Source organism: Gouania willdenowi, chromosome 3 (assembly GCF_900634775.1).
Source record: "Gouania willdenowi chromosome 3, fGouWil2.1, whole genome shotgun sequence".
NCBI classification, from domain to species: domain Eukaryota; kingdom Metazoa; phylum Chordata; class Actinopteri; order Blenniiformes; family Gobiesocidae; genus Gouania; species Gouania willdenowi.
The window spans coordinates 23,574,449-23,592,409 of NC_041046.1; the positions used below are offsets into that span (position 1 = coordinate 23,574,449).

The following is a 17,961-nucleotide window of genomic DNA, read 5'->3' on the forward strand; positions in this document are numbered from 1 at the left end:
AAAAATGCTCTCAAGTATTGCTCAGTATGTATAGTGATTATCATCCCCCACCCACCCCCGACAGTGTGAAAGGCATCATGCAAACTGAAATGAAGTGAACGAAAAGCCCCAAAGTGCTGCTTAAACTAGCAATTAGCATGTCACTCTCGAGGCTAATAGTAATGAAGCTAAGTTCGGTTCCTGTGGCTGAACACTTTGAACACAATGTATTTGTTTGACAGCCTGTTACGCCTCAGGTGCAAACCTCCTGTAATGTATAAAACCAGCTAATTACAATTCCTCTGGCTATTGGCTAACTTTTTGCCCTTTCACTGTCAAAAGAAAGACTGAGGAGGTTCAATCGAACAATGTCACCTAATACATTGCTTGACCAAATTTACTCAAATTTGCCTCATCCCTGGGGTAAAGAACGAAGGTTGAGAGAGCAGAGTAGGAGTGTGCAGAATGTGTTATGAAAATGGAGGTGGTTAGGGAAAGAGCTAGAGAGAGAGAGAGAGATAGAGATAGAGAGAGAGAGAGAGAGGGTTGGCAGATGGTGAAATGTTGATTTATGAGCTGTGTGGTATTTCATTAACCATACAGTTTTACTGAATAAGAGAGGAGGAGAGAAAGGTAGTGACAGGGAAAAAAAACACAATGCTAGAAAGATAGACGGCACAATATAGTTTTTGCAACTCTTAGTGAGATGTGAAGTGTAGGAGGAAGTAAGTAAAAAATGTACCGTAGTCCAACACAGCAATGCTACGTATACCGAGAGTTACTATTTTACGTTGCCTTTCCTCATATTCATACTTTCTGTCTAAACTGCACAATCCAATATACGATGACTACACTTATTTTACCAAGCTGAGAGAATGCCACACAGTAAGAGCTTTTACTCTCATAAAGGGAGTTTCCTAAACCCACTTACTTTGGCAGCCCAGCCACCTGCAGACTCGACTCTCAGTACGTGAAAATGTCACTTGCTGCCAAGTAAAAGCAGAAGCAACTCAGGATGGATATTTCACATTTACATCACACTTGTGAGGTATTTCTCTCAAAATTGCTCACCAAAAATAACGGCTTTCCAATTTGAAGAATTTGTCCTTTGAAATGTTCTTACATTTCTTTCAATCTCTCAACACATTTACAGTGGACAGTGTAGTGGCTCTAATATTCCAAGGCCTGCCTGACAACCTCCACTGGCGTTACTTGCCAGTGATTACCATAACATTGTTCCAAAACTGTACAACCAATCAGTGATTAACTTTGACAGACAATGTTTGATTTTATTTTGGATATAAATTCATCATTTCATAAATGTTTTTTTTATTGGTTGCACATTTTAAACTTTCATTTGAAAACTCCTCACTATTTTTCGTGCTTGCCAGGTTGCAAAGACTAGTCTGGCATAACCTATTCTCTGTACCTACTCGTCTTCCAGTGCTCATTGGAAATAAATGACTCCCAGCTGTCTTGTTGGGACTGCCTGTGAAATCACACTTACTGGGTAATTATCATTTTCCAAAACAACGAAATGTTATACATCGAAAGTGAAATTGGGTTTTGCAAGAAATAACGAGTATTAATGAACCGTAAAGTTTAGTTACTGACCCCGAAGGTCAGTTAAGGGTTTGTAATCAATTAAATAATTTCCTGTTTTTTTTTCCTGAGTAAAAATGCATTTTCTCTGAGGTTTTTAAATGCAGGCCTTGCTGTGAGGAGTTTGACTGTTTTCCCTGTGCTTGCGTGTGTTTCTTTCCGGTACAGGGGTTTTACCCTCCATCAGAACATGTTAGTGACTCGGTCAAGGTTGTCCGAATGTTGCAGCGGCTGGAGTTAATTATCCACTCTGATCTGTAATTTTGTTGTGCAATGATAATAAAGGCCCTGTGCCTTTAGTCTCTAGAAAACACCATGTCTATTGTGATTTTGGGTTTGGATTTTGTTTTAATGCTAGATTTTGTACTACAGTATAACTTTCTGTACAATGAATGTATGTCAGCAGCCTTTTTAATCAATGACTACATTAAAATGCCATTAACTCTGTTTTACACGGTTCACGGTTTCACACATTTCAATGGGTACATTGTTATTTTTCATTCTGTACTCTTCCAAATAAATGTACAAAATGTGTAACCCTTGCTCCCAACAAGTCACCAGTGGTCATTTTGTTGACTAAAGGCATTTCGTCGTAGTTTTTGTCAACAATATTTTTCCAAGACTATAAGTTATTAGAGAAAAGAAAAAATATTGTGGTACTAATAATATCCAAAGTCATGTTTAAGCTTCAAAAATGCATAAACTCTTGAGCTTTACATTTTAGTCGACTATATCTGTATCAGATTTAGTCAACTTAAATCGTAATATTAGTTGACTAAAACCTAACTATAACTGAAATAGTCCTCATGACTAGGTTTTGACTATTTTCAGTCAAAAGATTATGACTTAAACTAAATAAAAATTTGCTGTCAAAATAACACTGCAAGTGACTTTGGTAATTTTGGGTTTTATAAATTCTAAGTCTTTCTTTTTGACACCGCAGCCATTTATACACAATAAATGTGCTATTTTGTATAATCGTTTATTAGACATGGCCTTTTCTTTGACTTTTTAATGAATCTTTTTTGTGCAAGCAAGTTGTTACACGTTTTAATGTTTATTTTATTTATTTATTTATTTTAATTTTTGTGTCTACAACTTGTTCTTTGTGACAGGTGTACGACGGAGAGAACATTTCTTCCCGTATCCTTGGCAACTTCACGCGTGAGGGTATGATGGGTCATGTGATCAATAGTACATCCAATCACCTATGGCTGGAGTTTAACAGCAACGCCTCTGGAACCAATCAGGGATTCAGCCTCACATACACAAGTAAGAGCGTTTTCAAGTGAGTGACGGGACAGATTTTTGTTTTCATGTTCTTTTTTTTTTCAATTTGCATTACTTGTTTGATACACCTGACTAAATGGAATAACAACATAAGATGGCGTATAAAATGTAGGCTTAGCTTTTTGTAAGTTATTATAAGTGAACACCTTCAGTCTAAATATTGTGCGGGAAAAAAAAAAAAAAAAGCAATCAAACATGGAACGTGGTCGGTGAACATACAATAGAAACACCAACCTGCAAGCACACACATACACACATGCGCACGCTTACAGGCAGCAGCACACACACTAATAGCTTTAAAGAGAGAATGTTAAGATGTCCAGAGCAGCTTGTCTGTACGTCAGAGGCCATTAGAGCTGCATTTATCCCCCAGTCTTTAAAAGGATATGAGAAAGTGGCACATCAGCGTGTGAGAGTGGCTTGGACGAATGAACCAACAAAATGACGGTAGATGGTTTGCTCATATTTGACAGCTGCATTGTGTTCAATTAGAACAATGTACATCAACCAATCTTTAAACAAAATAGGGCATCGCACTGTTAAATTTGGCTGCCATATATGATCTGAATAATATCAAAGAGATTGATATTAGGTTTGAACAAATACTACAGCTAGGTGCATTCAACCAAGAATGGTAGCAAATAGATTCCTGAGTACCATCAGTGTGAGTGATGCATTGAGTTAGAAGCCATTTTATTAGAGCGATAAGGATTCACAAAGCATCTGTTTACTGCATGAATGAGCAAGGAGGAGAAAGGTAAGGTGCATATGCTTTACCAAAGGAGACTCAGGGAGTGTATGATGATGGCAGATAATTGGCATTAAAGAGCTAAACTCTAAAAAAAAAAAAAAAAAAAACTTGCATTAAGTTTATTGTTAGAAAGTGTGTTTATTGTCCTTGATGGGAGACAAATTGTTCTGTTTACAAGTGACTTACTGGGGGAAAGAAACAATTAGTGATATTCCTGACTTTCACCATGTTACAAGAAGTTGTTTATTTCAAAGACAATGTTTCTGTGTAGGTTTCTGTGAGTTACATACGCATACTATGAATTTGTCTTGAAAGGATTTTATGACATTTATGTATATATTTTTTTTTAATGATAAACAAGAAGGATTGACTGGTGTGTGTGAAAATGTGATGCCGGCTGTCACTTCTTTTTTTTTTTTATTATTATTTTCTGCTTGAACGTTTGCTCCATTATATGTACTGAAGATTTGATTGGTGTTTGCTTTTGTCTTTTCTAGGTTTTGACCTGGTACACTGTGAGGAGCCAGGTGTCCCCAGCTACGGTTATAAGATCCAGGATGACGGTCATTATGCCAACACTTTCGTCCTGTATTCATGCAATCCTGGATACAGTCTCCATGGCAGCAGTACTCTGACCTGCCTGAGTGGGGACCGACGTGTCTGGGACAAACCACTTCCATCCTGTACTGGTTAGTATTCAAAGATATGCAGGTTCACTTTTGTATCAATAATTTACAAGTTATGGTTTGAATTATTGAACCTAAAGGTGACTTTTTTCACCACTAAGTTTAATGTACAATATAATAAAAGAGAATGAACAGAGGAAGCTTTTCTATCGGTTTCTGATGGTGATTGAGAAGAGGATGTGGGTGAACGAGTGACTGAGTCAACCCATGTTGAGTGAGAGACTGAATCAGCACTTTACATTATATAGTGCTGCTGATAATCAGAATCAGAATGCTTTATTTTCCAGGTACAGTTTAGAACAATACTAGGAATTTGACTCAGTAGTTGCAGCGAAAGAATACACATCAACAACCGGAGCAGCCATTTGCGGCGCCCACAATAAAATAATAAACTGCAATGCATGAATACCAAATCACTCTCTCTCTCTCTCTCTCTCTCTCTCAGGATTTAACAAGCCATGTTGTGGTAGCACATCTGACTTTTGTACATTTTAAAATGTTTAATGTGAAACTTTTGCAAAACAAATCCTAATTTCAAATACTCAGCACAGCATAGTATGTTTACATATGAAGATGTGCCTTTAGCCATTTATTCAGAGTTACCAAACCCTGCAAGCATAGTCAGTGCATACGTCATCATTGGAAAAATAAAACAAGCTTTCTTCAAAACATAGGAATATATTTTATTTGGACACACAAGAGGTAAGGCTGGGCCCATGTTTCACTTTGTTCAAAATGCTTTTGAATTTTAGAAATTAATGTTTCAAATGTCATTCATCTTTTAATAAACTAGTTGATCCCTGATTTACCCATGATTTACCCCCACTTGGTAAGAGAGTGAATATGTTGGTTTACAAACTGAATCTTCCTCCATGAATGTGAGAGGAGACCAAACTGAATTCATATGTCAATGGTCACAAATAACCTAAGTCATTGTCGATTTGGGTGATTTATTTATATTTTCTATCAATTATCACTATGACAACTAAACTAAATTCAACTTTATTTATTGAGTGCCAATTACAAAAAAAAAAAAAAAAACAACCATTCTACATGACCAAGCATCAGCTACATTAGGGAGAAAAAACTCCCTTAAACAGGAACAAACCTCCAGCGAAACCAGGCTCAGAGGTGGCAGACATCTGCCTCGACTGGTTAGGGTTAGTGGACAGAAAGAGGAGAACAGAACAGGATAAAGAGAAAGAACATCAGAGTGTCCCAGACTAGTTGCTCCAGCATCAAGACACTTGAAACAGAAACATAGAGAGAAGTGAGAGGAGAAGGCACAGACTGCAGAAAAACATGATACACTGTTGGCAGGTCTGCCTGCATGGACACACCTGGTGCTAGACTATGTGTGAGTGGAATGAGAATGAGCATGGTGGACATCAGTGTTAATGTTGTGTAAGCAGGGTGGTGGATATGTCACAGGGGTCAGAAGTGGGGGATGAACTACAACCCCGTCACTACTGTGGCTGTGTGGAAAGCCCCTGTCTGAGGACTATGTGTTGACTCTAGATGGAATGCCCCTGAGTGGTAAGGGTCAAGTGTGGGAGATAAGGCCACATCTTATCCATATCACCCACATTCGCATCCATCAGCTTTCACCACTGGTGGAATAAAAAAAGTTGTTTTCTTTTGACTGATGTTGTGCACTGAAGCCCTTCCCCACCTTTAGGAAGTAGCTGATGTTGTTGTTGTTGATGAAGTCTTTTCCATGTCATTGCTAAAGGGCGCATTTAGCTGCCATTGGCTCATGACAGCCCTTAATTAGTTTTTTAAATAACTTTTGCCAAATGATTGAGGTGCTTTATTATGGGGATTTTATTTCCTATTCCTTATGAATTCATGACTATTGTTCTCTATTTTAAGCGACAGTAATTGCACCTTGCTCGATTTTGTTCCAGGCTACCTATGAGATCTCTTACGAAACTCTGCAGTTGTTAGGGTCTCAAATTCAAAGTTATAAATATTTTGTGGCTTTGCATATTTCACAAATTAAGATACTTTTCCTGTATTCCTACTCTGGTGGGTACACAAGAGCTCATGGCACGTGTTCATTTAAAAAAATCTCTGCAACCTAGCCAAGCGTTGTGTTTTGGTAACCTGGCAGTACACCTGAGCTCTGTGGGGTGGGACTTGGACTGATGTGGTTGCTAATGGCAACGGAAAAAAAAGTGTGCAGTAAATGTATTCAAGGGTGTGCATTATTGGCACGATGTGTGTCAAGCTGCTTGATCACATTTTTGTGAGTATGTGAATGTGCTGTAAAGTTGGGGCCCTTCGTCCCTTTGCACTAAGTCATTAATGTGTTGCTGCTCTGTCGCTGCCTTGTTTCAGATAAGCCTGCAGCCTGGAGAATATTTGCTGCCAGAGCCCTGGGCAAACCACCTAAATACCCAGCTTTGCACTTTCCTCTTTTATCTATCTGTTCTTGGGTCTTTCTTGCTGCACTGTCACCTTCCTTGTGTGTCTTATCTGTTTCTATATCACTGTGCATGACGATCAGGAGTGAGCTTTGTCTTAGCTTCTTTTCATACTATCCTCCCTCCCTCTGACTGTGACTCTAGCCAAGTGGAGGTCGTTCTGTCTACCATTGCTTCTGTTGATTTATTTTTACCTCACTAGGAGTGTGCCTGTTATCCTCTCTTTTTCTCTTTCTTGAGAAAATTGCAGTTTTCATTGGCTCAGGGTGACCAAAAAACTTTTTTCTCTTGTTTTGTGCCCCAGCTTGCCAAATCTCATATCCATCAGCTTTTTATAATAGAACACAGCAGAATGGTTGCCTTTTGCTCAACGAACACTGAAACAGCTAGTTTTACTCTGTTGGTGTGTGCATTCATACGTGTGAGTGTGTTGTGTTGGTGTGACTGGATACATATTTTGGTTTCTCTTCTTACTGGCATGGGTAAACAGTTAATAAGCAGTGATTAAAATAATCCTTTGGGTTTCAAACTAACTTACACTAAAGGAAATAATTGTTTTAAACATACTGAAGTATCACCGGCTGAGGTGTAAAGAGTATTTCCTACTCAAGTAGCAGTACTGTCACTTGATTGAAATTATACTCAAGTACAAATAGTTCATACATGAAACATTAAGTTATGTATATAACCCTGGTTCTATGAGTATTATGAGTGAGATGTCTCACTATGGGATATACGCCTCTGCGTCATATTCACAGAAGTCCTTTCTCATAAAGCCAACCTGATTGGCTGGTGAAATGTATTCATCCGCCGCAGGTAGTCCTGCCTCCAATAAGTAGAGTGGGCGGAGAACACTTTTGCATTCAATAAGCAAACCTCTTCTCACTCAGGCAGCAAGAAGTGCTGTCTTTGTGAAGAAAGTCCTCCGTTTGTCAATCAGCTCCTGCAGAACTGACAATATCACTCCCATGAAGCACTGAAAAGGGATGTGTCTCCCCCCAAGACATGAATCTTCAAACAACTTCCACCTACAGGCGTACAGTCACCTGGTAGAGGAAGCCCTGTATCGTGGAGATCACACGCTGTGAGAGACACATGGCTGACAGATTGCGCCACTCAGGGGCCAAGCCCATAGCGCCAAGCACACTGGGTGAGGGTGGAAGACTGAGCCCCGCCTGTGACTGTAAGTTCTTCTGCAATCGGAGTTTGCAGTGGTGAGTGAACAACAGCCGGTGGATCTCCACCAGCCAGTGCATGCCCGGCCAATTCGGAGCCACCAGGATCAGAGCGTGCCTGTGCTTCCTCACCCTGGTGAGGGTGAAGGGATTAGGGCGCGTGGGGGAAGGTGTAAAGCAGCGTGTCTTCCCCCAGGGGAGCCCCCGGATGGCAGAGGGAGAAAAACAGCACGCACTGCACGTTTTCGTCCGCGCAAACAGATCCACTTTGGCCCCGTAACATGGAACTCCCCTGGAAAACAGGGTATTCTCCCGTGTTCAGAACCCCCGGGATATGTGTCGCTCTCAGCGAGAGGAAGCGACCACAACTCTACAGGATCAACCTGCGTGCCAGCAGGTACAACTGACGGGAGCGCAACCCGCCCTGACGGTTGATGTACGCTACCATGGTCGTATATTTTTTATCCTCACCAGGACATGGCAGCCCATGAGGAACAGAAGGAAATGCCTCAGTGCAAGGAATACCACTGAGAGTTCCAAGTAATTGATGTGGGAGCGCTGGAGATCCGCGCTCCAACGCCCCCTCACCTCACGTTACAATGCCCATCAGGACCCCGCACGTCAGGAAAGACAGGATGATCCAGTGGCGCAGAGACCTGGTGCACTTCGGCATGACCAACACCCTCTGTGTGCCATGACGCACCGGGTCCAGACAACACGCGGCCACCCACGGCTGGAATTCCTGCATATGGAGGCGGTCGAGGCGGGACACCAGGATGGCTGACGCCATGAATCCGAGCAGCCGAAGACACATCCTGAATTGGACAAACCTTCCTGGCTGGAAAAGCACAAGGCATGCTGCGAAGGTCTCCAGACAAATTCCAGAACCCCCCACCCTCAGTTTGGGGACCAGAAAATACCTGGAGTAGAAGCCGCTTTGATACAGTGCGGGAGAAACAACAGAAATTGCTGCGTGGGAGCAGCTGCCTTGCTGTACTCCTGGTTGGGGGGAGTCGCTTCCCCTCGTACCGGGACCTGGTCACCTCCATCACTACCACAGTCACGGGATACACAGGCTGGCGGCGGTGCACCTGCAGACCTCCAACATGTCCAGTGCGGGGAGGGGAAAAGCCTGGGTGCTTCCTTCCACTCCCTCCATGGATATGGCAGAGGTGGTGGGCTTTTCTTCTTGCTCTGTTGATATGAAGATGTCGTCATCCTCTGAGAAGAGGAAGTCCGAGGTCACGTCATCGTCGTATTCACGGTCCAAATCCAGAATGTCCTCTCCGGGCGGAGGGACAAAGGAGATGTCAGACTGAGAACCCCAGCAGATTTGGGGCCAAGAGGGGGAGAGAGAGGTCCCTCCTTCGCCAGGTAGACCTGTCGTGCTCGCCGCCTGCGGAGGCTCTTCATGATGAAGACTCAGGGCTGCTAGCCGCTAAGCTAGTGAAGGCCGACAACGAGAGCCTGACAACTGTGTGGTGTGGTGATTGCGGTGTCGTGACCGGGCCGTCAATTGGGGTGCCGGGTCCGATACTCGGTTGCCGCGGGGTGGCATTGAGTGTGCAGATGGAGAGTCAAGCTGAAGAAAGGGGCATCAGCAGTCGGTTCCTCTTCGCTAGCCGTGGGGGGCGTTGAAACAGCAAATTTTCTGAAGTTGTGGGCACGGAAAAAGCACTGGTTGACATAATGATAACAAGAAAGGATACATCAGCAGCGTCCGTTGACGGAATCCGAGTTAGGGTCCACCTGTGGACAGTTGAGCTGTCGCTGCAAGAAGCTTCCGGATGAAAAGAGGTTTTTGAATTCCAATGTATTCTCCGCCCACCCTACTTATTGGGGGCTGGACTACCTGCAGCAGATGAATACATTTCACCGGCAAATCAGGTTGTCTTTATGAGAAAGAGCTTCTGTGAATATGGCACGGAGGCATATACTGTATATCCCATAGTGAAACATCGAAACGAATGTTATGAAATAGAACACTGAAGTAGAAGTAAAAAGTAAATTAAATAGTACTCAAAGTAAAAGTTACTAGTTACTTTCACCCCCCACGTTTATTTTTGGTAATAAATCTTGCCACGGTTCCCTTGCATACAGTAAACATCTCATGTATAAACTTAAAAAGGAAGAGACAAAATCCTGCACAATTAGAACCTAATTTATTGTCCACAAAGGCATCTGTATAAAATAAAAAAAGGTTTGTCAAAAACTCATTTTTAAATAAAGTATAGCTAAATTTATGAACTCAATTTGGTTGGTCGGCTATGATGTGATGCATTTGATTGTTCTTGGGTCATTTCATTTTTCATAGTGTCACAATGTCCGCTGATCATTTTAAAACAAAAAAATAATAATTTACTCAGTAATGGTTGGGTGTAGAAATGTAATAAATTACTATTTTAAAACAAACTTAACTACAAGTAAAATTACTGATTTAGAAATATACTAAAAAAAAGTGCAAGTATCCATAAAAACGACTCAGTTACAGTCACGTGAGTACTTGTAATCTGTGACTCTCACCTCTGATCACTGGTAATTCTCAAGCTCTGACTTCTACAATGTGGAACATGTACATATTTGTTGAGTTGGTGTGCTACTCATATTTTGAAATGTGTCTATCTATGAAGATAATGCAACACCAACACAAAGCCTAGTACATTACCATGTTAAATCTTCAAAATGTATGCAATAACCTTGAAAATGAATCGCAGAAGCTTGGATAATTCAAGGTTGATTTAATGACGCACAGTGTATAAATCAACCTTCACACCCTCAATGCAATATACCTAAAAGTAAAGAAGATCAGGGTTTTTTTTTTTTTTTTAAATGAACGAAAACATTTCTTATACTGCAATGGAAGCGTAAAAAAATGTATCGCTAAGAATGCGGGTACTTAGAGAAAACAAGTCTGTCTGTCAGACTACTGCTGCTGCTGTGCTTGAACTTGCCAACCTGTTTTGTGCATAACCTGCGTTACAAAAAAGAATATATAAAAGCAGCTCGGCAAGTCAGAAATACATAACGCTGATTCCTTTACTCTCTTCCATGATCAGCTTTAAACCAAAAACAAGACAAGAAAATAAACACACACACACACACACACACACACACACACACACACACACACACACACACACACACACACACACACACACACACACACACACACACACACACACACACACACACACACACACAAATATGAGCCTGTCCATCTGGGGTCATATTTTGTGTTTTTTGAGCTGTGATGTTCTAAATGAAAGCACAATGTTCGTATCATCTACAAACAGCAGTGGTAATCGGGTTCAACAAGGTCTTGGATTCTCTGATGCAATAAAAGTCAAATGTTGGTAACATACAGTGACATTTCATTTGATAACCTTATAAAAGTTGTGTGAATCAGTACGCCTCTCCAATGTATGACAGATTGCTTTGTTTGTTTGCTGGTACATTAAATGATTGACAACGCTGTGAGTTAATAATAATACGTAATGAACATCATTATTATTATTATTTTTTTAGTAATATAATGAATTCAAATGATATGTCTATTACTGTATTTTTTTTTTCTTTTTTTGTGGTTTGTGTATATTGTCTGTCTTGTAATATGGACTATGAGTCTGGAAGAAAGTGACTTCAGTGGTTTGCCATGTTTATGATAAAATTTTAAAACGTAACTAAAATGCAGATGGACAATGGCCAGTATTTCTCTAAAATGATAACCTTTTTGTTCTCCTTATAGCGGAATGTGGAGGCCACATAACCGGAGCAGTGTCTGGTAGGATTTTGTCCCCTGGATATCCTGCTCCATATGACAATAACCTTCACTGTACTTGGACCATAGAGGCTGATACAGGCAAGACTATCAGGTAACTGCCCACTGCTCCTCAGGGATGGGTTAAATGCAGAGGACAAATTCCATTAATGTAATAACATTACATGGCCAATTAAAGGCAAAAGCCCCGATTTAATCTTTAATCTTTATAGTTGCTATCTGTTTGTACCAAAAAATGTTTGTTTTTTCTATCCTCAAAAACAGTTTAAAAAGATAAGAAAATGTCTCTAAATGTTATCCTGAAAATGTCAATGTTAATCATGTATATTAGACTGACGATAGGTTATGGCACACCACTAAATAACTATTGATAACGGACTATATAACATTGCAACTAATTGATTCTAATTGAGCATGTTTCTTTATGGAATTAATTCAGTTTTTTACCCTCGCACTGAAACATTTCTGAAGATGCCAATATCACAACCAAAAATGTATCACCGGCCACTATCGATATCCTGCTAATACAACTCTAATTGTAATTATCTAACATCCTACAGATAATTCTCCTGGCAGATGTTACACTTTGTTGTCAGTTATGTTTCATTTATGGTAATAAATAAATGTATGTTGATTTGATAATTTTCTTAATGTAATTTTTAAAACAAAAACCGGTGTGACTCAGTTGTTAGCTCTTCAGTTACACACTTTGCTGCTCTTTACAAAGGTACTTCATTTGTTCTTTTTATCATGCATCATTAGCCTTTTTCTCTGATAGAATTTGTACTTATAGTAGTGTAATTTATATTTATTTACTATAATAGTATATTTTGAACTAAAACATGTAATATTCTAGAACAAACACATTTACAGTATAAGGCTACAAACTTACTAATGCTGATAAGACTTGTGACCACAATGATCGACAATTTTTTGCAATATTCACTATTCACCACTGCACACACTGGATCTGATTTATTCACCACTTTGCAAAAAATGATTGATGTGAACTGTTGAGCTTGTCAGCGCGATCTATCAGCCCACATGGCAAGGCGGTGATTTTTTAAACTAAATAGTGGCTAATTTTGACATGTATACTGTGATTATACTGTTGGTTTTATAGGGTTTTTTTTGCTCAGCACTGCCTTCAGTTTTGCTTAGGTTTTTTTCAGTGCCCAACATTTGTTTTCTTTCCTCAGCCTTCATTTTATCGTCTTCGACACTGAAATGGACCATGACATCCTGAGAGTCTGGGATGGTCCATCTGGTCAGTCAGAGGGTGGGATCCTGTTGAAGGAGTGGTCCGGTCTGTCTTTGCCTGAGGATATCCATTCGACTTTTAACATCCTCACTCTGCAGTTTGATTCGGATTATTTCATCAGCAAGCAAGGATTTTCCATTCAGTTTTCAAGTAAGAAACACAACTTTTCACAATAAGAGCACAGAGTAAATTCTAATAGAGTGTTCTCAAATTATGCATGCAGTCCAACAGGTTACAGATTCTGAAGACTTTACGATACACTGCCTTTCTTTACCATAAGTAGTGTAGGTGCAGGGACACATCCTGTACATCAGTGATTCCCAAACCTTTTTGTGCCCAAGGTACACCAAAGGACAAGTAAAAATCTCAAGGCACACCTAATGTGCAAAATAGCCTTTATAACACCTGTTATCATTCATATCATGTGCAATATCTGTAAATGTGCACAATTATTTACTTATGCCAAATAAAATGTGACAAAGACAACTATATTACTGATGAAATATTTATTAACAAAATATTTCCCCAAAAAAAATTGGTATAGAGTTTGCCTCTGTATTATAAAATGAGTGCATACAAAGTAGTAAATTCAAAAATATTTTTTTTTTTGTGTAGTTGTATATTGCAATAAATGTATAATTGTCACAAAATCCCACGGCACACCCGGACTTGTCTTACAGCACACTAGTGTGCCGTGTTTGGGAACCACTGCTGTACATGCTGGTCTGTGGAAAAAAGCATACTTCTTTTAGGTTTCTAATTGTCCTGTTCCACTTTATTCCCATCTTATTGATTTTATTTGAAAAATTAAAAATCAATTGAAATGCAAACTGTCTAATCAACTCACTCAGAACTTATTGAACGAGAAGTTTTCTGCTTCAGTTTTTACGATGTTCAAAGACCCATAAAATAATTATTCTGTCATTATCATTTGCACTCAACATAATTTCTAAGTCAGTGATTCTTTAGGTATTGAATGAAAGGAGATTTTTCCCTACTCAATTTATGTTCTCATACTATACGGACCGACTTCTGACGCGACCTGACTGCTTACACTGTACGTCCATACACGACACGTCGGGGTCTTGTTTCCAGAAATGCAATGTACAAATTAGTAGAAGAAGAACTTTGAAGCATCGCCATTTAAACAGCAGAAGAAGAAGAACCCGGAAAAGGATAAACACTCATGATGTGAAGCAAAAAGAGCTTCAAAAAAAGAAAAAGCGACAATGCCATGGACCAGGGATTGGCTGGACAGACGTGGGCAGTACGGTTTGTCAATTCTACAGCGGTGTTGCGGTGTTTGCGCATGGAAAGTATGAGAGTTTGAGGTAAGCTGGTCCGTGGCACTGCTTCAAAAGTGCGGTACCCTCACCAGAAGTGACCAAGATTTCAAACATGTTTAATTTTCTTACGATTGCTGATCGGGAGCTGGTCGTGAGGAGTTAATTGCTTGTCATGACCCCATGTATACTACACGATGCACGACACTCGATTTATCCGAGACTCAGACAGATCCCAAACTAGACGCACAAGTGAAACATGGGCTCAAAATGGGCATAAAAACGCCGTGTATGCACGCCTTAACACAGTCAAATCTCGACTGGAACTTTTAGATTTTTTTCACTTCATCACCCAGAAGACAAAAAAATAATGAGTAGCTCGTCTGAGATCAGATAAGAGTAGAAGGAAACATTCCCCTGTCACACTGTAGGATTATATCTTTGGAAACAGATGCTATGAGCAAGGTGACATGGTATGCTTTGCACATTTTTGTTTGAGATTTGATGTATTTATTATTATTATTTTTAATGAGACAATGTCTCATATGTATGTATATATATATATATATATATATATATATATTAAAAAAAATCATGTAAATACATGATATTCTGGCTACAGGTGGCTAATTTCCATCCCCTGTCCCATTAGCAGGTTGGTGTTAACATAAGACAAACAAACATCAGTGATGGAATGAAACACACAGAGCATAATTAAAAAGAAAGGAAACATACAACAACCGTGAACAACCTACGTCACATATTGTGCAGAGATAAAAAGATAGACCTGGAAATTTGGGAACCATGACAATTATACATTGTGGATTGTACAATGCTAAGTAAGTAAAGTGTCGTAATGCTAAAGTGCATGGCGCTAGTTGCCTGGAGGCTCAGGTCCTCATTATATTGCACATTGCCAGATTATTGTACAGGAATATAAAGAGTATATTATTGCACACTACCCTACTTTCCTGATGATAAAGTGCTATGTTATCAATATTCAATCAACTCCAAACTATTGAGCAGGCCTACTTGTAGTACAATCTTTGAATCCTGAGCTCAGTCAGAACAATTCATAAGCATTTATTTTCCAAATAGAACAATGCTTTTAGCCCCAATGACTTCATGAACACATCTTTTTTCTTTCTATGTTGTATAAGAGTGCTACAATCTATTTACCTAATGCAAGGGTCACCAACCTTTAGCATCATAGGAGCCACTTACACCCCACCCATCAAACAAATGGGAGGCTTAGAGTGATTATTTACTATAAATAGATTCATAACAAAACACAGAGACCACACACACATACACACACTATATCTGTATATGCACACTCCCCGATGTTTGAGCATCGATGACGTATAAATAAATCTATACTAGGTTTGCGTGCATGCGTGCGTGCGTGTGTGTTCGGGGAGCAAATATCTCTCCGGAGCGGTGTCTGTTCGCCCTGAAACTTTATCAACGGCTTTCAAATACCACAAGTGTGTGCATCGGTTATTTTGGAGTAATTTGGTCATTTTAAAAAGTTTATTTTATTTTTATTTCGCCCGGACGGCACATTGATGTTCACACAGAAGTGAAACCTATTCAGCTTTTGACCTCAGTGTGTGGGGGCGCTAGCGTACCATCTATATCTATTTCACTGCACAGCTCCTCACAGTGGCGAGCTAGAGTCATGTGTGCGGCCAGAGCCAATCGCTGCGCACACAGCGTGAGAGACTGCAAACACACGAGTGAGAGAGAGGAAGATAGTTTAGACCGAGAGGGGGTGTGCGTCTGAGCAGCCGCGCTCACACTGGTATACTAGCAAAGCTCTCAAGTCTCACTTTTTGGGCCTGATGTGAGTCACTGATGTGCGTGCATGTGCGCGATGAAGCACGTGCGTGTGTGTGAGCCATGGAGTAACGAGTGACACACACACACACACACACACCAAACGACAACAAAAATATGAAAATAACTCAAAATACACAAAACTAAATATTTATACACAAAATACACGATATGACAACAGAAATGCACAAAACTACACTAAAAAAAAAACAAAAATACACAAAATGACTCCAGAATCACACTACAATGGCAACAAAAAACAATAATTTGACAAAAAATGCACAAAAACACAACTGAATGACACAAAAATACACAGAAAAGCGCCATGTGTTAATTGAATGAGAAGTGACAATGAACAATGGGAACCAATTTGCACTGTGGGCATTTGTTGTCTGTAAAACACAAAGATCAGCTTCACTGGTGTTTTGATAAAACTGGTTCTCATTCTAACTAATGACTGCACAGCTGTTAACCCTCAGGCCGGTTTCAGAAGATCAATGTCCCATTTCTGGACCCAGTGTTACTGAGAAGTGTCTGAACGATAGTGCTTATTAGTGGTCAGAGATTTTGCTGAGATTTTACAGTTAATATGCATCATCTTTGCTGAATGACAACAAAGGAACCTGATGACGTACCTGATGGTCAAAGAGGCACAGCGATTGGTTACTGAGCAACAGGGGAGGGGCTGGTGGCTCTGGAGCCATAGGTTGCTGACTCCTGACCTGCATATTTTACACACCCCATTCCCTGTCTCTTAAAGTTCACACATTCTGACTTTCTTAGACAATGACACATTTTTATGCGCACTGGCATAATTAGTGTTGTTTTTCCATTACTATGTTAATGACTCTTCATATTTGCCACCGACTTGATCTACTATAGCACTTGCATTGGAATTCTAATGCATTACTCATTTGTTTAATTTAGGGTTTGTGGATTGATTGACAACGTTTTACCCTTCCAGTGTAGTTTTTATAAGTGTTTTTTTAAATTCTTCTTTCCCTTCCTGTTTACTCAGCTGATAAAGTGAGGGATATTCTGGAAAGACTCAGGAACACATCATTTAGACTACATTTTGCTTTACAACGATTGTTGGAACATTTATGCAAAACTTTTTTTAATGCTAACCGAGGGTGTAATTCATTCAGCCCCATTCCATTGCATTTCAATATTATGTTTTCGCCAAGATGTGATCTATGAATTTTATTAATAATAATTCATTCTTACTCTGTATATCATGCTCTCGGTTTGTGTTTACTCATACAATCCTTCTGGGCATCACTCCTTCCTATATTTCTTAAGAAGCATAGATTAAAACCTTTACCTCACTTATATCAATGCTCTTTAATGTGTCATCCTTAACGTACAAATCTAACTGGCTGACACAACACATTTTTGGCACTTAATGCCTAAACAATCTTTAAGTCATCTTCAAATCCCTTATTTCACTGAAAAAGTTTAAATGTTTGGGGAAATCCATGTCATTTTCTTTTATTGCATTTTGTGCATTTATTTGCAATTATGTTTTTAAGTTATTGCTGTAAAATAAATAGTAAATGTTCTGACTCCTAGTGTTCAGTTTTCCTGCTTGAATTATTTCATGGTTCCAAACTCTAAAATGGGAACCATAACCATGACGAGATGATTTCCATCTGCTTATAACTCCACTCATTTGCATACTGGATTAAAAACAGAAAAGGTTTGGCAACAGTATTAGTTAGATTTGACACACTTTTTTAAGCATTAAATTGTGTTTTTTTTTGTAACATTGAGAATTGTATTGTATTGTATACAATGCAGGGTTGAGGTCAAATACATTTTTCAGTTACAATTATGTTTTCAATTGCAATCCAATTACGATTACAGTGACTGGCATTTTTTTCCAATTACA

General features: G+C 39.5%; 1 protein-coding gene across 1 annotated transcript in view; it reads left to right on the forward strand.

Annotated features, from left to right (window-relative positions):
• Positions 1–17,961, forward strand: part of LOC114461190 (CUB and sushi domain-containing protein 1-like) — a 478,378-nt gene that overhangs the window by 350,672 nt on the left and 109,745 nt on the right. Inside the window, exons 25-28 of the mRNA XM_028443085.1 lie at positions 2,697–2,853; positions 4,120–4,311; positions 11,655–11,781; positions 12,887–13,098. Coding sequence (XP_028298886.1) covers positions 2,697–2,853; positions 4,120–4,311; positions 11,655–11,781; positions 12,887–13,098 — 688 coding nt within the window. The remainder of the gene's footprint in view (positions 1–2,696; positions 2,854–4,119; positions 4,312–11,654; positions 11,782–12,886; positions 13,099–17,961) is intronic.